Raw genomic sequence first — 20,958 nt, 5'->3', positions numbered from 1 at the left:
GGAAGGGGGAGCCCTGTGTCAGCCAGCTGGCTGCTGCTGGGAGCCTTGGCTCCCAGTCTGGGCCTCAGTTTCCTTGTTTGTTTGGAGGGGCTCAGATTGGGCAGTCTCAGAGGTCTACTTTAATTCCCAGGTTTTTGGTTTTCTGTTACCCTACAGATGATTTTTCCCAGGTTTCTCGCAGGAGACAGAGGCTTCTGATATGCTCTTGCCTTTGGGCCAAGTAATGTTCTCCTGTGAGCCACGTCTGCAGTGCTTACAAGGAAAAAGGAAAGATTCCTCTCCTGTGCACTACTTCTCGTACCCACTGAACTTTCTCAAAAATACTGGTAGTCACACTGCTGTTTTTAAGCGATGATGTAACTTCACCAGGACTCGGCAAACCACGGCTCTGTCAGGTCATTGAACAGCTGGCAGGGCCACTGGGCGTTTAGTCAGAAGAAAGACAGGCTCTGGGTGTGCTTTTACCTTTTGAAAACCACTCTGTTTGGCAGAGGGAGCCAGAAACACACAATTCCATAAGCTTGGCAGAGACTGTCCCCACACTTCTGGAAAGCTGGCCCACCTTGGGAACCAAGGGAGAATTAGTCTAGAGGGGGCCTCTGATGGACCCCTCCCCCAGCCCACGCACTCCCCCCTAGGGACCAGGCCCTCCTTTCAACTCATTATGCTCATCGTGTACACATTTGTAACAAGTTTGTTACCATATTTCCAAGTCTAGAGCAAATTAGAAGCAGTAAATGAACAGCAGTGACTGGTGACAGGAGTCAAGGCCACTTGGTTTTCAGAGACTGGTAGTTCCCAAGACAGAGTGAGCTGCTGTGCTGAACCCTCACCGGCATCGAAGGGTTCCTCGTGCTCTTCCTGGGGTGACATAGAGGAATCAGAATCCACTCTTTAAGAAACCAGGTACAGGAGAAGCAGATGCCTGAGCTTCCTGCAATTCAGAGTAGCTCAGTCCCTGACCACCGGGGAGCTAGGAGGCTGACACTTTTGCCTTTCTTATTGCTTTAAAGTCTTGTAGTTCTAAAAATGTAGGGATTTAAAAGTCTGAATTGAGATCATTGAAGGTGTCCTAGTGAGGCCAAGACAATGCCTCCCCGGTGCACCTCCTTCCCTCCATATTTGGATGGCTGCGGTCACATTTTCCTCAGTTACCCAACCGTTGCCATGGAGAGCGCGGCTGTTTATTTAGCAGGACAAACATTTTCTCAGGATTACAGCAGGCTGGCCTCAGGGAGTTGGCTCCTACCAGGAAGTAGAAAACATGTTAGAATATTTGGGGTTGTAAAATCCTGCAGGGCTTGCAGAGACAGTACATGCTGTGAGCCCTATTATGTAAAGTTCGAAAACAGGCAGAATTCACTAGGCTGCAAGAAGCCAAGCTAGTGAGTCCCCGCGGGGTAGATGGTGGCTGGGAGGGCCACCAGGAGCCTCTGGGGGGCTGGCACTGTCCTGCCTCTGGTGACATGTGACATGGCATGTTGTTTGTGGATATACATCAAGCTGTGACCTCATGAGGTGGGACTCCTCTGGTGATTGAACACTGATTTCTGATTTCCACAAAAAATGCTTTTCCGCCTTAGGTTTGCAGGTATTGAGTACAGTAAGACTTTACCAGTCCTGGCAGTGGCAGTGGAGGCTGGAACTGGGTCCCAGGCTTGCTTTCGTTCCTAATTTTTAAACACTATTATGGAAAGTATGAGTATCTCTGAAAGTGGGGAGGATAGGGTAACGAACCCCTGCGACCCCACCAGCCAGTAGTCTCTGCTCCTGGCCCTTCTCCTTCCCCACCCCCACCGGCTGCTTTTCCTCCTGATCCCAGGCTCTCCGTTCTTGTGGTGGACTGCACTTTCTGAATGGTGCTCTGTCAAGTTGAGGCAACCCAGCTACCAAAAATGTGGCCAAGTGACCTGGTCAGGGGTCTGAGCTTAACCTCTTTCTTTGAGTCTGACTGTTCTTAGGGGCAGAGCCAGTAGGCAGACATGCAAAAAGGGCCTCAAGGGCAGGTTCACGCCCAGAGGCTCATGTTGGCTTTTGGCAGCCCCTTTTCAACCAGGCTGCCATTTTCCCTGCTGGGCTTTGGCACCCTGAGCACATAAGTGCATGCCTGCCCTTCCTCCCCCTACCCGCCTTGAGTTAGAAACAGGTTTCCTAGGAGCTCCCCAGGAACAGCTGGTCCAGCTGGCTATGGGCACACATCTGTGGAGGGCAGGAGGCAAAGTCCACTTTGACAGGGACGTTGGTTTTGCCAGCTTCTCAAAATGAGGCTGGTCTATTAGAGCCGCTGAGGCTGAGAGACGCATTTTCTGGAATGACGAAGTTTCTGATAATTTGGCTTTCACATTTCTGCCAAGCTTACTCTACCCTCTTTGCAAAAATACTTATCTTCCACCTAAGGTAATGTCGGGGCACCAGTGAATCGTATTTAGACAGGCTCACAGGGGATGGACTCAGGGGTGAAAACCAGGAGAGCTACGTGCAAAGCACCCGGGGCCCAGACAGCATGGTGGCTTCAGATACCTGATGCTCCTCTAAGGACTGCCGGGGCTGGAGGTGGCACGGAGTTCTTAGTCCTTTAAATATAAGAATACAAGCCAGAGACAGCTGCCATGACAATTCATTCTCTCTCTTCCAAAATTACTTTTGTTACCCATCTGTTTTTCTTTTTCGTTTTCTCTTTTTTTTTTTTTTTTTTTGAGATAGAGTCTTGCTCTGTTGCCCAGGTTGGAGTGCAGTGGCGCAATCTTGGCTTACTGCAACCTCCACCTCCTGGGTTCAAGCAATTCTCCTGTCTCAGCCTCCCAGGTAGCTGGGACTACAGGCACACACCATGACGCCTGGCTAATTTTTGTATTTTTAGTAGAGACGGGTTTCACCATATTGGTCTGGCTGGTCGCGAACTCCTGACCTCGGGTGATCCACCGCCTCAGCCTCCCGAAGTGCTGGGATTACAGGTGTGAGCCACCGCGCCCAGCCGCCGTCTGTTTTTCTGTAGTGATTAGCAGTGATAAGCTAATATTGCATTCCAGATACCTTGCATGGGTTGTGTCATTTAATCCTTCTAACAACCAGTAGAAGGCAGGAACTACTGTTACCCCATCTCACGAATGAGGACACAAGGCTCAGGGAGGTTAAGGAACTTGTCTGAGATCACACAGGAGGTGGTAGAACCCAGCTGAAACCCAGGCCACCCAGGACCTGTGCCCTTAACCACTCTGCTGCTGCCTCTGATCACCTTAATGACTCACTCAGAGCAGAAAGGACCAGCTGCTTATCTGGGGGAGGGCTGTGGGGATGAGATGGGTGGTGTCCAGGGTGTTGGGGGGTCAGGAGTGAGAGAATGCCCTTGGTACCCTGGGTGGCCCCTTGGCAGCTCCACTGAACCATGGCAAGAGCCCCCTGAGAGGTCTCCTTGCTTCCACCTTGCCTCAACCCTGCAACTCCATTGAAGTGTAAGTGAGATCTTGTTGCACAGAACTCTCCACAGTTCCCTATCGGAGTTCTGACTGCCCCCGCAAGGCACTCCGTGATCTGGCCTTGCTGCCGCCCTCCTACCGCTGCCCGCTCTGCTCCAGCCTCGTGCACCTTCCTCAGACAGGTCAGGTGCTTGCCTGCCGCAGGGCCTTTGTGTGTGCTGTCCCCCTGCCTAGAATGTTCTTCCTCTGGTAGCTCACTCTCCACTCTCTTCAGGTCTGCCTTCAGGCTCTCTTGAGAATGGAGTCTGAGGTGAGCACTTTACTGGGAATTGCAGTCCCAGGGTAGCAGTAGAAAAGGAAAAGGGAGGTAAGGAAGAAAAGTCTGGAAAGCACACACAAGACGACACCCTGCTGAGATGAGGCTCTGCCTTACAGAGACATCCAGCTGGGTGCTCACCCCCTTGGGACCTCTTCAGAAAGGCTGTGCCAAAAAAGGAAGGAAGGAAAGAAAGACAACTTCAGAAAGGTCCATTTGAGGGAGAGAGGGAGGGGCATTTTCTGCCAGCTCCTCCTTGCCTCCTGTCCAGCAAGCGAGCTCTCCCTCCTGTCCAGCTGCCTCATCAGACCCTTGGCAGCAGGCGGGACAGTGAGGAGCAGCAAGGGCCCCCACAGTGGTGTGGCACGTCATCTGACTCCACACAGGGCAGGCAGAGCCAGGGACGCCCAGTGCCAGCCTCAGGTGTGAAGCCAGAAGGACCTGCTGAAGCACGTGGCTGCAAGCCTGAGAGCGCGAAGCCCAGGGACCCTGAGTCAATTCACACACGAGGGCTCGTGCGCAAGATCCTTGTCAAATGCCACCTACACCTGGGGCCACCCTCATTGAAATGTCACTCCCAGCCCCTCTATTCCCACTTGCTAGTTGCCTGCTGTACTGTATATTCTAGTTTCTTGTTTATTGTCTGTTTCCCCCTAATGTAAGCTCCCTGAGGGCAGGAAAGATGTCTGCTCTGTTGTCTGCCCCAGTGCCAGCCCTCAGTGCTAAGCGAATAAGGGCAAGTCAGTCAGTGGGGAAACTGCTGGCACCGGGCAGGCCCTGCCTGAGTGCCGTCTGTCCTTTTTATTGTTGTTGTTATTTATTGTTCTTGGACTTGTTCATCCATGTCTGAGACTCTCCCCACATCAGTGTTTCTGGCCTCTATCCTTTTAGTGGGTGTATAGTATTCATAGTATGGATGTCCCAGGTTTGTGTCTTCAACAGTACGTGCCAGGCCTTGGGGATCCAGCAGTGACCAACTCAAACCCCTGCCCCCATGGAGCTTAGGTCCCAGAGGGGAGGCAGGCAGTAAACAGCCCAGCCCCTCAGTGCTGGCGAGGAAAGCCCACAGAGCGGTGGTGGAGGCACAGAGGAGCTGGTGGGGAGGTGGTGCTGTTCATGCAGGCTGCCCAGGCATCTGCAAGAAGAGGGCTGTGGGCACGAGGGAGCAGCAAGTGCAGAGTCCCTGTGGTCAGAGCACACAGGGCTGGGGCTGAGGGATGGGCAGTTAACAGGACATGCCCAGGAGATTGCAGGAGCTAGACTTGCAGAGCCTTTGGCCCTTGTGCCCACTAGAATTGTGCTCTGAGCAAGGGTCTGAGCACAGGCCGGGCGTAAGCTAAGCCCCTTCACCAGGATCGCTCTAGATGCTGTGTTAACCATAGCAGGGCCAGGTGGAGGCAGGGGACCAGTTTGGAATTGGAGGCTGGCTCCTGGCCAGGATGATGGTGGACAGGATGCGTAGCCTCCCTGTTGATGGTTCTTTCCAGGTTTTTATATTCAATGCTCACACATCTCTGAGCGCGTAAATAAGCACTTCTCTGCAATGGATTCCTGGAGGTGGGAAGAGTATGCAGATTATAAATGTTGCTGGGAACTCAAATTTCTCTCCAGAAATACCCTATTACTACACCACCACACACAAGAGCCACTCTTCTCCACCTGAGCAACGCTGAGTGTGATCAGTCCTGTTAATTTTTGGCAACCTGATGGCAAGATAACCTCGTCCTTTGCATTTTCCTGATGCTAATGAGGTTGAGCCTCTTTCTACAAGTTCAGAAATCTTTGGTGTCTCTCTTTGTGGGAATGGCCTAGGCAGTCTTCGTGGTTAGTCTCTCTGTTCCCAAAAGGTATTACCATTCATCTTTCATTGAATTTGCTAGAACTGCCATTAAATGTAAAATAAAAAAGACTAGAATAACAGATTTGCTTATTTTGTTCCTGACTTTAAGGGGAATGATGCTGGCATTTTGGGTTTTATGTGACTTAGGATGTTGATAAAACCAGCTATGTAACCCACAATCAAGTATCCTGTAATTGAGATTTCCTCCCTTTGACCATAAGCTTTTCCTCTCAAAGCTATTAATATATGTAGACGGCCGGGCCTGGTGGCTCACGCCTGTAATCCCAGCACTTTGGGAGGCCGAAGTGGGCGGATCACGAGGTCAAGAGATCAAGACCATCCTGGCCAGCATGGTGAAACCCCATCTCTACTAAAAATACAAAAATTAGCTGGGCGTGGTGGCAGACACCTGTAATCCCAGCTACTCGGGAGGCTGAGGCAGGAGAATTGCTTGAACCCAGGAGGCGGAGGTTGCCATGAGCCGAGATTGCACCACTGCACTCCAGCCTGGTGACAGAGCAAGACTACCTCTCAAAAAAAAAAAAAAAAAAGTGTAAACATTTGTCTTCTGGAAATGTAATATTGCTGAAGAGCTATCCAAGACTAGTGTGATTTTTTTTCATCCTTTATGGGTAACTTGTTTGTTCTCTGTGGATGTTGGTAGGACTTTCTTTATTCTTGAAGATACCGTTTGTCATCTGGATGCACTTAGGTGTTGGACTCTTGTCCTTTGATTGGCAGATTCAGATCTGTCTCTGGTTCAGGATGGTTCTCTTTATGTGTCTCGCTCATTATGGTTTCTGTTTGATTGTTCTTGTCTCTTTCAGACAGGTAAAACCCGGCTGTCCTCCATCTCTCTTCTCTTCTCCTTTCCCTTTGCATTTTAAAAGTCTGTCGTGCATCTCCTCTCTCTCACTGAAGCCATTTTCTTTTTATTGATTCTGAACTTTGTCCTTTCTAGTTTTCCATTCTGATGTGGCATTTTCATCTCAGTCTGTGGCCTTATCTCATCCCTCATTACTTGTTTCATTGAATCCATCATTTCTTGAATTCTTAGGATGAAAAGTAGATGCTGTCTTAATTTGCTGCTTCCTCTGTGGCATGAGGGTTGTGTTCAGTTGTCTTTGCTGTGTGTGTTTTCCACAGCCCCGTGTTGGCTTTCGTCTGTTTATTAGTTTGTGAACAAGGCGAGGTCTAGTCGGCCCTGCTGTTCTCCAGACACTGATGAGGGTGGACTCTCCATGAGCCCCGCCTCTCACCAGGCTGTCCTGGAGTGGCTCGCCAGTGAATGGACTCGACCTTGGGAAGGGGATGCTGAAGGCTCTTGTTGGAGCTTAGCCATTCAGTTCCTGGGGCCAGCTGTTGGAATCCACCTCCCTGTGTGTGTAGCCCTCAGTATTGCTGGCTGGTTTCGAGCCCTTTCTTAGAGTTGCCCTGTTGGGGAGGGCACCTGGGGGTGTTCAGTGGGTGACGCGTCTCCAGGAGAACCTCTCCTTCCCACAGGATTTCTGTTCCTGTGTCCGTTCTTCTCCCACAGCTTCCTCACGAAGCATCTTCCTGGTAGTAGAGCTCTTGACTGTCCAGCCTTGGCTGTGGCTCGGGCCGTCTCCTTCCATGGCCGGGGGTAGCAGGGATCTCAGCACTAGTCAGTTCCTCAGGGGGATTTGGACTCCAGTGCACTCTTCATGCTCCTTCCATCTGAGCGACAAGCAGCAGGACGCACCTTTGTGGCAAATGATTGGGACCCTTCGGGACTTCTAGGGCTGCTGAAAATGATCCCTCCCCCCGACCAATTGTGTGATCCTTGGCCATTTCACCTGGGTACTGGTGGGAAGGAGGTGGGAGGGGAGGCTCTCCCAGAGTTAGATGGGAACTGGAGCATAAGATGTTTCACAAGATTTGGGGTGTGGAATCCAGAAACCCTTCTCTCCCTTTGTTCCAGCTGCCCTGGGAAGGGCCAAACGGATGCCATGCAGAAGTGGAATGCCACACTGGGCCAGAGCTGGGGCTGAGCACAGTGCAGTGGCAGGAAGCAGGAGGTCCCCACACAGCTGAGCCTGGGTGTAGGGTGGGGGTCCCATCTTCAGATGCCGGCAGGCCTGGAATCCAGGGCTGTCATCTGCTACTGTGTGGCCTGGGGTGAGCTACCCACCCCTGTTGGCTCCTCCGTAGAACGATCTCCTGCGCACCATGTAGACAGTGATCCAGAGTTGCTGGGAAGCTGTGTGTTGGGTGCTTAGCATCATGTCTGTAGTCAGCAGCATCACCCCAGAGCCTCACAGCTGTGTTCATTAAGCATGACCACTTGTGTCAAGCAGGGCCTTCATCTGGCTCTCTCCAGTGCCCCGCTTGAGTGGGTGCCTGCTTCCTGCTGGGACCCTGCTGAAAACGCTGTCCTGGGGATGGGGAGACATCACTGGGTGAAGAAGGGAGGACCCGGGATGGCATTTTGGCCTCTCACCTGCTAATCAGTCCCACCCCTCCCTACTCCCTGTCTCTGTTCACCCCCCCCCTCAGTTTGTGTCCAGGATGATCGCTGGTCTGTCTCTAATTTCAGCCACTCCACCCACCTACCCCAAAGTGCAGAGGGAAAGTTTCTGACCAGCACAGCAGTGCAAGTCTGTCCAAATGCAAGCTGAGTTCCTTGGGCCTGGCACTCAGAGTGCCTCAGCAGCTCCCAACCATTCCCAGTAAATGTGAAGCCACATTGTCCTGGCCCCTCTCCATCCCACTTGTACATGCCTGTGGGGCCTGGGATCCCCGAGCTGCTGGAAGCTGCTGCCAGGCCCCTCTGCCCTCTTTACCCGGCAAGCCCTGTCTGTCCCCATGTCTCCTGCTAGCCTTGGCTCCTCCTCCTGTAACTGTGCTGTGCTGTAATGGCCAAGATTTCTGAACCTGGCTCCCCCACCCCACCATCATCTGGGGAAATTTATAAAAGGCAGATCACCTATTCAGAGGGACCATGTGTTTTTCCCAGCACTCCACAGGCCGGGTAGTGATTATCAGTGCTCTTGTCTGCCTTCTGATGAGGCCGTCAGCAGCTCTGTGTCAGGGGCTGAGGCTGCCTCATTCAACCATCTTCCTAATCCATGACAGATAGGAGCTCTTGTCAACAAGAACAAATAAGTGATGTGATGAACTAATGTGCGTGTGATTGATCCCGATGAAAGGGCAGTTTTGGCTGCGTGCGGTTGGCCTGTAATCTCAACATTTTGGGAGGCTGAGGCGGGCAGATCGCTTGACTTCAGGAGTTCGAGACCAGTGTGGGCAACATGGCAAAACCCTGTCTCTACCAAAAATACAAAAAATTAGCTAGGCATGGTGGTGAGTGCCTGTGGTTCCAGCTACCCTGGAGGCTGAGGTGGGAGGATCGCTTGAGCCCAGGCACTGCATTCCCTGGGCAACAGAGCCAGACCCTGTCTCCAAAATAGAAAGAAAAAGAGAGAGAGAGAGAGAGACAGAGAGACAGAGAGAAGAAAAGAGACTGCAGTTTCATTAGTAACAGGAAGAGACAAATGGGTGCTCTACCTGATGACTGCAGCGCCCCTTGTGCGTGTGCTTGTTAATGCGTGACAGCATCCCTCTGTTTGCCAGCTTCATTCCAGAGCCCAACATGAATGGATACGCGGAATTTCCGCCCAGCCCCAGTAACCCCACCAAGGAGCCCGTGGAGCCCCAGCCCAGCCAGGTCCCACTGCAGGAAGATGTGGACATGAGCAGTGGCTCCAGTGGACATGAGACCAACGAAAACTGCTCCACGGGGCGGGACTCGCAGGGCAGTGACTGTGACGACAGTGGGAAGGAGCTGGGGATGCTGGTGGAGCCACCGGATGCCCGCCAGAGGTGAGTTCAGCCTCTGGCCAGATGGAGGCTGGGCAGGTTGTTTTCTCAGTGGCTCATTTCTGCTGTGATTTGATTGCTTTTGCAATCTTTAAATCATGATTACCAAGTTTTTCAAGATTTTTGAAAATGCCTAAAATGTGCCAGTGTCTGTCCTTCCTCATAACGAGGCCCTGTCGAGTTCGCAGATCCAGTTGCCAACAGACAGGTACTGGGTAGTGTAAGGAGATCTTGGGAGGTAGCAGTGGTGGGTAACCCAGCCAGCGGCTGCTTATACAACACTGGGCAGTTTATAGAAAAGGAACTGGCTCCTGTTATCATGTGTTTCTGTGTCCTGGTACTTAGTTTTTCTGATGTCTGAAGGTTTTATATTCCAGTTTTATCTTAACCTTGTATTTTTTAAAAATTGTCTTACCATGGTATTATCTAGCCTGTTATCACTGGTAGGATGGCAGGGGAAGATGTGTCTGGAGCATACAATTGTCTAAATTTTGCTTTTATTTTTTGTTTTCATAGTCCAGACACCTTTAGCCTGATGATGGCAAAATCTGAACACAACCCATCTACAAGCGGCTGCAGGTAAGGCCAATTAGAACTTCATACATAGAGTTTTTAGAGAAATTGAAAGACTTCTTATTGGAGGTTAGTTTTCTGGGAGTGACGTGGCTTTTTTTAAGCTGTGTTAAAACCCATCTGTGTGGCTGTGTGGGTACGAACCCAGCCTCACTCTGGCCTTTCAGACACTGACTGTGTCCCCTCACCGTCCAGAGCCCCCGGGATGTCGCTCCAGTACCTGTAGCTCCTCCCAGCTCTACTCGAAGCCGACTTTGCTTGAGTCTTGGGCATTTTCATCTGGAACATTCTTCACCCTTCGTAGGTGTTTGTAACAAACTTACCCTATGTCAATTTTCATGTCACCTCGGGAGCAGAACCCGATTCCTTGTCCAGGGCATGTGGGCACTTTGCATTGCCTGAGAAACCTTGATTTCCATCATTCCTTCTGCACCCTCTGTTCCAAACAGGCCCATCTTCATCAGCCAGTGCCCCGCTGTCCTGTCTCTCTAACATCTCTGTATCCTCAATTAATGTTTGAAGACCCTTTTCCACAATCCCCTTTTCTCTGTGTTCATGGCTCACTTTTATGTCCCAGGAAGTCACTTTGCTGTCCTCTGTAATCCCATCACTCAGTCCTTCTTTACCTGGGGCAGGGAAGAAGGGCACAGCTTAGTGCACAGTCCACTGCACCAGACTGTGGGTCGACCAGTATCCTTTCCTGAGCAAAGCCTAGCTCTAACCCTTGAGGGAAAAGAACACAGTTGGAGGGACTTCTCCAGCATTCAGCTGGGTTAGAGCGGTGACTCTTGACCAGGAACAATTTGTCTCCCAGCGAGAAACATCTGGCAATGTCTGTTGACAGCTCTGATTGTCATACTTGGCTAGGGTCTTCCTGGTCTATTGTGGGTGAGGCCAGGGATGCTGCTAAATGTCCTACAGAGCCCCACAAAGGACCACCCAGACCAAAACATCTCTAGAGCCGAGGCTGAGAAAATGGACAAGAGGCACGTTTCTTCAGGAAAGGACACCTAGGAAGCTAACATTTGGCTGCCTCTTTCTTGAATCCTGCAGTAGCGACCAGTCTTCGAAAGTGGACACACACAAAGAACTGATAAAAACACTAAAGGAGCTGAAGGTCCACCTCCCTGCAGACAAGAAGGCCAAGGGCAAGGCCAGTACGCTGGCCACCTTGAAGTACGCCCTCAGGAGCGTGAAGCAGGTGAAAGGTACGTCTGCCTCGCACATCTGCTCCAAACCTATAGAAATATGTTTTAAATCCCCCCAAATTATAGCTTGGATTGTGTTGACTTTCTAAAACTCGAGGCTCATCGCAGCTCACTGCAGCCTTGACTTCTGGGCTTAAGGGATTCCGCTGCCACAGCCTCCTGAGTAGCTGGGACCACAGACGTGTACCACCACGCCCAGCTAATTCTTGTATTTTTTGTAGAGATGGGGTCTCACTATGTTGCCCAGGCTGGTCTCGAACTCCTGGACCCAAGCAGTCCTCCCACTTCAGCCTCCCAAAGTTCTGGGATTATAGGTGTGAGCCACTGTGCCTGGCCTGGCCTTTTTTCTTTAGAGTGGAAACTACCACCTCCAGAACTTTGAAGAATTCCTTAGCTGTGTTGGTCTGTTGTGACGAGCAGGCAGAGACCATCAGTGTCAGCCAGGGTGGGAAAGGAAGGTGCCCTGCAGAGCATCTTCACACCTCCTGCCAGTTGGTGTGTGAGCACCTCCCGACTGTGGAGCTGTGCCTTTTCATGTGTTGTGCACATGCACTAAGGGGCTGGTGGATCTTGTACATTAAAAACATGCATAAAAATAGAAAAATCTGAAAGGCTTAAAGGTGAAGCAGTAGCTGTATTCTATCATCAGTCGTTTCAAAGCACAGCGTACAGTTAGGGCAAAGTTCTTCACTAGTAATCATGGGTATAAACTCGTATTTGAAGCAGTCTTCATATTTTTTAATGTTTGGGTAGTTTTTCATCAGCAGTGAGCAGGTCATCAGCACTCATCTCTGGGGTCCCTTGAGCCAGGTGTGGAAGGGTTGCTCTGCCATGTGCTAGCTTGGACTCTTGCATTTTTGGGTGTTGGCTTTGGGTGTCCTCTAAGTTTCTCTGCAGGCTCCTCCCTAATCCGACTGTCCATTTTGTGAGGGTTGATACAGACAGAACAAGGTGCCTGGGCTACTCGTCGGTGCTGGTCAGGTCTAAAGATACCGCATGGAAATCCGGTGCCCCTGGGATGAGCACCCCACCGTGGAGGGCACCGCTCTGGGCCTGCGTGCCTGTGGAGGCCCCCTTTTCCGGAAGGAGGAGCCGGAAGGGAAAGTTCGTTCTGATCAGTTGGGCTGCTCCGTTCTCAAGTGATTATGTCCATTTAAGGTGTTTCCCTGTTGGCCTCTACAGTAACTTCAGAGCTCAGAAGCTCTGCCACATGGACATTTTCCACACTTTCCAGCAGTTTATATCTTGATTTCAGAGCATACTCAGAAATGTGCCTGTTTCTAAAATTACTGAAGGTGGCAAAACTGAAAGCACATGAGACCCAGCTGTGGGTCCAAAGGTCTCCTCACCACATTTCAGGAAGCACACGCGTGGCAGAATCCTGGGTCAGACTCGTAACGCAGCCCCAGGTTTCATGTGTCCGGGGCCTGTTGAGCCCTGAGGGCAAGTGGCAGCCTCGAGCTGGCCCCTTTGCTCCCGCCTGGAGTGAGGGCCGCTGTGGCCATGAGCACCGACACCCAGAGACAGGCTTGTCACCCCAGAGCCTGCCGGATACACCCAGGATGACGTGGGAACTCAGATGGAGTGGCGCTCCTCTTCAGATTCTATTTTGAAAACTTTCTTTGAAATGTTTCTTGTGCCTGTTATTTTTTTAAGCAGTCAATTCTGCCTTGATGGGGGTGTCTGATGGCATCACCCAGGGAGTCAGATGTGCAGGGGTTGCCATGTGGTCCTGTGTGGAAAAGTGGATATACCATCATGATTAAAGACTTTCTAGGGGCCGGGCGCGGTGGCTCACGCCTGTAATCCCAGCACTTTGGGAGGCCGAGGCGGGCAGATCATGAGGTCAAGAGATTGAGACCATCCTGGCCAACATGGTGAAACCCCATCTCTACTAAAAATACAAAAATTAGCTGGGCGTGGTGGCACGTGCCTGTAGTCCCAGCTACTCGGAAGGCTGAGGCAGGAGAATTGCTTGAACCCCTGGGAGGTGGAGGTTGCTGTGAGCTGAGATTGTGCCACTGCACTCCAGCCTGGTGACAGAGCAAGCCTCCATCTCTAAACAAAACAAAAAAGAATAATTAGCTGGGTGTGGTGGCGGGTTCCTGTAATCCCAGCTACTTGGAAGGCTGAGGCAAGAGAATTGCTTGAACCTGGGAGGCGGAAGTTGCAGTGAGCCGAGATTGCGCCATTGCACCCTAGCCTGGGTAACAAAAGCAAAACTCCATCTCAAAAAAAAAAAAAAAGCCCCTTCTGGAGAACGTGAGAGGCAGCTGGAACTCTGCGACCGTATTAACTTAAATAATGTAGTTGCCACTTTTAAAAAATTTTATAATCAAAGGCCTTCTGATGTTTCAGGGAAAAATATCCCGATTTCTGTCTGTGAGTTTGTTTTGCCTTCACGTTTCCGTATGTTCTGTGTCCCAGGAAGACGAGATTTATATCCTACCTTTTCATTTGAGAAAAGTAGAGCCCTCAGTTCGTAAGAGCTAGTGACTGTCTCCGGCCAAGCGCTGGGTTCTGCCCACTGAGTGTGAACACTGTCTCTCCTGCAGCCAATGAAGAGTATTACCAGCTGCTGATGTCCAGCGAGGGTCACCCCTGTGGAGCAGACGTGCCCTCCTACACCGTGGAGGAGATGGAGAGCGTTACCTCTGAGCACATTGTGAAGAATGCCGTAAGCCTCTTTCCGCAAAGTTTCTTTCTAAAATGGCAGGAGTTCCTCCTGCAGGCGAGCTAGCTCAGCACTGCGGCCGGTGGCTGTAAGGCAGGAGTGTTTGGGGTTTCAGCAGATAAGTTCCTACCTTTAAAAGGAAGAATGTGAAGTCAGTGATTCTGGAAGTGGCATTCATGTTCTGGACTTCTGCCTTCTGTGAGACTGTCTTCCTCGTCCCTGGCCAACTTGGTCCTGTAGCTCATGGGTGCAAGGGCAAACCCAATGTGACTGAACTGGGGGGCTCTGGGTTTTCATGTCCTCGAGGTGAGGAGACACACTTGGTGACAGTCAGTTCACTTGTCCAGGGCTTTGCGGTCATGAGGGGGAGCTGGGATTTGAGACTCCAAAACCCGTGCATTTTTAAGCACACCCAAAGGTGGGCCCCTTGGAGGGCACATGGGCCACATACACACACACCTACTCTACCACCCTGAGTTCTCAGCCGGTGAGAACAGATGTGAGGGCTAGTGGGGATCCCACATGTGCTGGGACCATCATGAAGCTGGCCTCATAACAGGGCTCCCTAATCCTTCCCATCTTCTTCCTCCAGCGTAACCCCCAGGCAGCCCCCAACCCTGAGCCCAGAGGGCCAGCCAGCAGGTACAGCGCCCATGGTGGGCTGGAGGGGCCCAACCAGAGGCCTCTCCTCCCCAGGAAGCCCCTAGAACCCTGGGAGACAGCAAGGCTGGTGGAGGTTGTTAGGGCAGGCCAAGTGAGCAGAGGGTCCCCCACCTCCCAGTCACCCAGCCTGGACACCAGGTGCCATGTCCAAGACAGCGGGGTGAGTGGCGCCTCCCAGGGGGTGGAGACAGCTGGGGTTTCTTCCAGCCATAGAACCCTGATGTGTTGTTTCAAATAATATCATGCTGGACCTCCCAGTATCTGTAACAGGTGTAAGAGTTAAAGAGGAAAGAAACATGAAACGCAGCTTGGCAGTCAAAGACAGGTTTTCTTTAGTTAAAACCTGAGAGGTACTCCTGGCCGATTTTGGTCAGGAGCGCTTTCTCTTACAGACTGAGAGTATATGTTGGTTTTAGGGTGAGGGGGCTTATCACAAGCTTGGAATGTTTCTGCGTGTGGAGAAGTTTATGGCGGGGCTGGAATCTCTCTGGGAGGAGGGGAGGTTATCTTGGGGCAGGCATCTTTCCGGCCCGGATTGGGGTCATCTCGGGGCTAGTATGTCTCTGGTCGGGGAGGAGTTTGGAATGTTTCTGGTTGGAGATGTTATTTGTGGTTTATGGTCATGTTGACCTTAGCCATTAGGCTGATGCCCTTTGGATGTAGGCTGTTTTTTATTAAGGTGAACTTTAGAATGAGGGGCTTGTCCAAGATGGCGATGCTCCTGCTCTCTCAACAGGCAAGATAGGATTTTTTGGTGAGGGCTAGGCAAGGGGGTCAGAGAGCCCCCCACCTCCGACGCTCCTGGTGGGCGGCTCCCTCCAGCCTGCCTGCCTGAGTCGGATGTGGCGTCCGACCCCATCTGACCTTGTCATCAGAGCCCTACTCTTCCTTTTCAGGATATGTTTGCGGTGGCCGTGTCCCTGGTGTCTGGGAAGATCCTGTACATCTCTGACCAGGTTGCCTCCATATTTCACTGTAAAAGAGATGCCTTCAGCGATGCCAAGTTTGTGGAGTTCCTGGCGCCTCACGATGTGGGCGTGTTCCACAGTTTCACCTCCCCGTACAAACTTCCCTTGTGGAGCATGTGCAGTGGAGCAGGTGAGGTTATCGAGGTAGTGCCTTGTTCTCTCTGGGGTCGGGAAAGGGGCCAGGAGCTGGGCCCAACCTAGATGTGGTGCAGGCGCCCTGCCTCACCTTTCAGAGCCCACCTGTGGGGGCCGCCAGCTGCCTGCTCTGGCAAAGGTAAAGGATAAGCAGTTGTTCGTCCCTTCAGAATAAATTTAGAGAGAAAAATAGTCTTTCCATACATTTCAGAGAGAGAAAACCGTTAGGCATTTTAGAAATGAAGTTGTTTGGAAAAGCTGGAATCTTGCTGTGATTGCAGTCATGGGAGGCCGGGTCGTGGGGGCAGTGGGGAGCATGAGCAAGGCACCCTGCTCCCTGCACACAGGCGTCCCCCTGCCACCTTAGCAGCTGCAACCAGTGAGTGGGTCATATCCCAGAGTGACTTCCTGAGGGTTCTTTGCCTTGACCAGGGCTGGCTTTGGGTATACAGACTGTGAGATCCCTGGGCAGATGCCGCTGGCCCCCGAGGCACTGCAGGCCAAGTGTGCTGCACTGTGGATGGCAGCCTTCTTGGCTGCCGGGCCTGCCCCTGTAGCCACTGTCTACCCTGCCTCATTTCCAGGCTCCGCTCCCGAGCCAGGCCCTCCCAGCTGGGTCTGGTCTAGTCCCTGGAGCCAGCTGGGGGTGTGCCTGCCTCTGGGCCTCTGCTGGTGCCTCTGACCCCCACTCTCCTCAGGGCCTCCTGTGCCCCAGCTCTCCTCCGTGCCCAGCTAAGTCAAGGACCAGGTTTAAGTCTCAGGGGCCTTTCCAAGCTGCTGATTTTATATCATTTTCCTTAACTAGTCATTGCTTCTACTTTCCTAATTTCTTTTGAGTAGATGAAATGTATGAAAGACCTAGATCTAAGATTTTTTTTTTTTTTTGGTTTAGATTCCCACGAAAGCAGAGATTTCTGTTTTTTAAATCCCTTTCAACTATTAGGGAAACACCTCTTCCTTCATTTCTGATGAGGTTGCCCAATTGATTTCATATTTTCACTAGACATTTCACATTTTAAAGGAAGTTACTATTTTACCAAAATACCGATGTAAGCCTTGAATGCCAAGTTGTTTCTGTTAGAACTGACTATCCCAAAAATATGTAGCATGAAATGTTTGGGGCTTCTGTTTCACTGTGGCCAGGCCTCTGCACACCTACCCCAAAGTCTGAGGCAGCTGAGAGGCCAAAGAAAGAGGCTGACAAATTCGGTTTCTTAGAAAGAAATATTTAACAGGGACTTAAGAACAGAGGCCGTGCATGTTGTGGGTGGCGATGAGACAAGACTGGATCCCAGTCTTGCCATTCCCCCAGACCCAGGGCTTCTGTGGGACTGGCACACCGGCTTCAGAGGGAACCAGTAGGAATTTGCCCTGAGGGCAGGATTTACCTTAAGTACCTGCTCTTACTCAGGGACAGTAGGTAGATGAAATCTCCGAGGCCTTCCCAGAAGTGGGGTTAATCAAAAATCAGCATGGAGGCTTAGCTTCCAAGATGTAGCTGCTGTGGCCTCCACAGCTTTCTTTGTCAATGTTCTGGACATCCGTGAGTGTGCTCAGTTGTCGGTTAGTTGGTGTGTTTGCAGCAGTGCACCATGAGTGTGCTCAGTTGCAGGTTAGTTGGTGTGTTTGCAGCAGTGCACCGTGAGTGTGCTCAGTTGCAGGTTAGTTGGTGTGTTTGCAGCAGTGCACCGTGAGTGTGCTCAGTTGTAGGTTAGTTGGTGTGTTTGCAGCAGTGCATCGTGAGTGTGCTCAGTTGTAGGTTAGTTGGTGTGTTTGCAGCAGTGCACCGTGAGTGTGCTCAGTTATAGGTTAGTTGGTGTGTTTGCAGCAGTGCACCGTGAGTGTGCTCAGTTGTCAGTTGGTGTGTTTGCAGCAGTGCACCGTGAGTGTGCTCAGTTGCAGGTTAGTTGGTGTGTTTGCAGCAGTGCACCGTGAGTGTGCTCAGTTGCAGGTTAGTTGGTGTGTTTGCAGCAGTGCACCGTGTGTTCAGTTGCAGGTTAGTTCGTGTGTTTGCAGCAGTGCACCGTGAGTGTGTTCAGTTGCAGGTTAGTTGGTGTGTTTGCAGCAGTGCACCGTGAGCGTGCTCAGTGGTTAATTAATTGGTGTGTTTGCAGCAGTGCACCATGAGCGTGCTCAGTGGTTAATTAATTGGTGTGTTTGCAGCAGCATCATGTGCCGTTTTGAAAATGTAAGCCTCCTGGTGCTAAAATTTTAGCGCTGCATAATTTGTAATGCACCACACTCATGAAGTGTATGTAATTTTAGTCAAAAATGTAATAGAAGGTTTCTCACATCAAGGATTTACTTTGTGCTTCCATAAATTTTCAGTTTTCACCTTGAATCTTGCTTGATTCTGCTGCTCCTCTTTTGTTTGTGAGAAATGAGGAACACTGTATTTAGTTGTTGATTTGGATGAATGACTTTGGGCTCTCTCTTTTAGATTCTTTTACTCAAGAATGCATGGAGGAGAAATCTTTCTTTTGCCGTGTCAGGTAAGCCTGGTTCCCAGTTTTCTTAAATTAGAAAACCGTATAAACATTTCACCCCAGCACTGCTCCGCTTGAGGCTGGGGGGCGTGAGCCCTGCCCGCAGGGACTCAGCACGCCTGTTTCTGAAGTCTACCAGAAAACACAGTCAGTTACATTTTAAATGTGTACAGGTCGCTAAGAATGCGGCCAGCAGTGGAGTGATTTAACCTGCCCCTCATGGAAAATGGTAGCCAGGGGACCCTGCACTTTCTCTCTGTCTCTTGCAAAGGCCTGTACCCCAGGGTCGACAGAGTTTCCGAAAGCACTGTGTCTTTTGGTTGTCTGTGCGTTTTTCTGGGGAGAGACCCGTAGCTTTCCCGACAAGGGTCTTGGTCCAAACCAGGGTGACTGATTGAGCATCCAGCTGCACTGTCAGGAGTGACCCCGAGCCAGACCCTGGCACCCTCAGGAGTCAGGGCCGAGGACCCCTGGTGGGAGCAGCACCCCTTTTCTGTCTGCTTTACCAACCCAGAGTGCAGGCTGCTCCAGGCTGCCCCACTGGTGGGGGTGTTAACTCTGATTTGCCCTTCAGTATGATGGGACTGAGGGAGGGACCGAAGAGGGCAGGGGGCAGGCCCAGCTCCTCAGGCAGAGCAGAGGTACACATCACCTGCAGCATGGCATGGGGCCCAGGTGAGGAGGGAACAGAACAGGGGACTGTTCCTGTGTTGCAGTTCCCAACTTTGAGTGTGGCTCTTCTCCACAGTGTCAGGAAAAGCCACGAGAATGAAATCCGCTACCACCCCTTCCGCATGACGCCCTACCTGGTCAAGGTGCGGGACCAACAAGGTGCTGAGAGTCAGCTTTGCTGCCTTCTGCTGGCAGAGAGAGTGCACTCTGGTTATGAAGGTAACAGCCAAGCCCAGGGCGAGGGCAGATGTTGTCTCTGACTCCCCCTCAGTTACTCCTGTGGTTCACACATAACATCTGTACAGTGGACTCCCAGCTTCAGTTCCCCAGCCTTGGCCTCTCCACCTCACCTTGGGCAGGGTCTCCATCTTTCTGGAGACTCAGCACACCCTGCTTGTCATCCGGCCCTGCCCATGGCAGATCACGGCATCTGGGTGCCAGCATCTCTCACCCCTGTCCACATCAGTGCTGTGACCCCTTCTCCCCTTTCCCTGGCTGCTCTGCCTTTTGTCCACAAAGTGGGAACAGCCCTGACAAGTCTGGGGCCCCACATCCTTTCCATCCTCATCCCCTGCCCCATGCCTCAGCCTCATGGGCCCCTGTGAAGGGCACTGATGTCGCTGCCTGCTCCAGAACCCCAAACAGTTCCTCAGTCCCCAAGAAATGAAGTGCTGGGCATCCCTCCCTCCCCACCTTGGCCCATCCTAACTTTTCCTGGAATTTCCCTTCCTCCCAGACAGACATGCACTGACATGACTCTCCAGGTGAGTCAGCCTCCATACAAGGCTTGTTGTGCCTCTGTATGCCCAGCATTCTGGACCACAGTCTCTGCTCCTGCTGCCACCTCACTCACAGAATCCAGCTCACCTCACCTTGACCCTCTTGGTCCATTAGCTCTTCTGGCTACCCCACCCCCAAAATAATATCTGGGCTCTTCTCTTGAAGCTCAGAGGTTACAAGGCATTGTGCCACCTTGATGGGTCTTTCCTGTGGTCCCTCTTAAGAGCCTGCTTTGTGGCACCTTGGTCCTTGTATTGGCCGAAATCCCTGGCCAGGAACTGTAGGTGCTCACCATGGCTGCTGAGCGAGTCACATGATCTCCAGATTCTCTGAAGGCAGGTGCATTCTGCAACTGCTGAACCCGGGGAAGCCAGCTGAGTCTGCTGTGCTGTGTTCACCACCTTCTCTGTGGTGAATGACAGCTTTTTTTTTTTTTTTTAAGAGATGGAGTCTTGCTCTTTTGCCCAGGCTGGAGTGCAGTGGTGCTATCTTGGCTCACTGCAACCTCCGCCTCCTGGATTCTACAATTCTCCTGCCTCAGCCTCCCAAGTACCTGGGACTACAGGTGGTTGCTGCCACACCCAACTAATTTTTTTTTTTTTTTTTGTATTTTAGTAGAGACGGGGTTTCACTGTGTTGCCCAGGCTGGTCTCGAACTCCTGAGCTCAGACAATCCACCTGTCTCAGCCTCCCAAAGTGCTGGGATTACAGGCGCGAGCCACCGCGCCCGGCCAAATGACAGCCTCTTAAAAGTGATAGAAATATTTTAAGTATGTGACTTTCTCTACAATGTTTGTTGTGTTCCTGCGTGTATTACAGAATGTTCTTTTCCAAATAGTAAGGTTTAGAGAGGGTACTTAGAGTTCAACAAGTTATTCCCCCAAATTACCAGTCTCCTTCAAGAATCAAAATGTTGGAATTTTGAATGTTTTGTCCATGAATTGAGGAAAATTTTGGACATATGACTCACTTTATGCAAATTACTCTATCAGGTTTGTCCACCTTTGTCTAGTTTCTAAACTGTGAAGTTCTCCAGTATAGTGACATTTGCTAAGAAATCTGAATCCAGACTAGGTGCAGTGGCTCATGCCTGTGGTCTGGCACTTCGAGAGGCTGAGGTAGGAGGATCTCTTGAGCCTGGGCATTTGAGACCATCCTGGGCAACATAGTGAGACCCTGTCTCATTAAAAAAAAAAAAGAAATTTGAATCCAAGTATGTAACTCATTTTCCTAAAAATAATGTGTCAGATCACTGTAGTTTCATCTTAAACATAAAGATGGGGCCGGGCGCAGTGGCTCATGCCTGTAATCCCAGCACTTTGGGTGGCCAAGGTGGGTGGATCACGAGGTCAGGAGATCGAGACCATCCTGGCTAACACGGTGAAAC

General features: G+C 51.2%; 1 protein-coding gene across 10 annotated transcripts in view; it reads left to right on the top strand.

Moving 5' to 3' along the window:
* Nucleotides 1-20,958, top strand: part of PER2 (period circadian regulator 2) — a 55,155-nt gene that overhangs the window by 12,222 nt on the left and 21,975 nt on the right. For all 10 annotated transcript variants that reach the window (XM_054679617.2, XM_016950826.4, XM_054679615.2 and 7 more), the window contains 7 exons: nt 9,167-9,415; nt 9,929-9,991; nt 11,039-11,193; nt 13,749-13,870; nt 15,427-15,628; nt 18,074-18,125; nt 18,868-19,010. In XM_054679617.2, the coding sequence (XP_054535592.1) occupies nt 9,186-9,415; nt 9,929-9,991; nt 11,039-11,193; nt 13,749-13,870; nt 15,427-15,628; nt 18,074-18,125; nt 18,868-19,010 (967 nt within the window). In that variant the 5' untranslated portion in view covers nt 9,167-9,185. The remainder of the gene's footprint in view (nt 1-9,166; nt 9,416-9,928; nt 9,992-11,038; nt 11,194-13,748; nt 13,871-15,426; nt 15,629-18,073; nt 18,126-18,867; nt 19,011-20,958) is intronic.

This window comes from Pan troglodytes, chromosome 13, assembly GCF_028858775.2.
Source record: "Pan troglodytes isolate AG18354 chromosome 13, NHGRI_mPanTro3-v2.0_pri, whole genome shotgun sequence".
Lineage (NCBI taxonomy): Eukaryota > Metazoa > Chordata > Mammalia > Primates > Hominidae > Pan > Pan troglodytes.
Note: the sequence above shows the minus strand (reverse complement) of the source record. Positions and strands in the feature narration are given on the sequence as shown.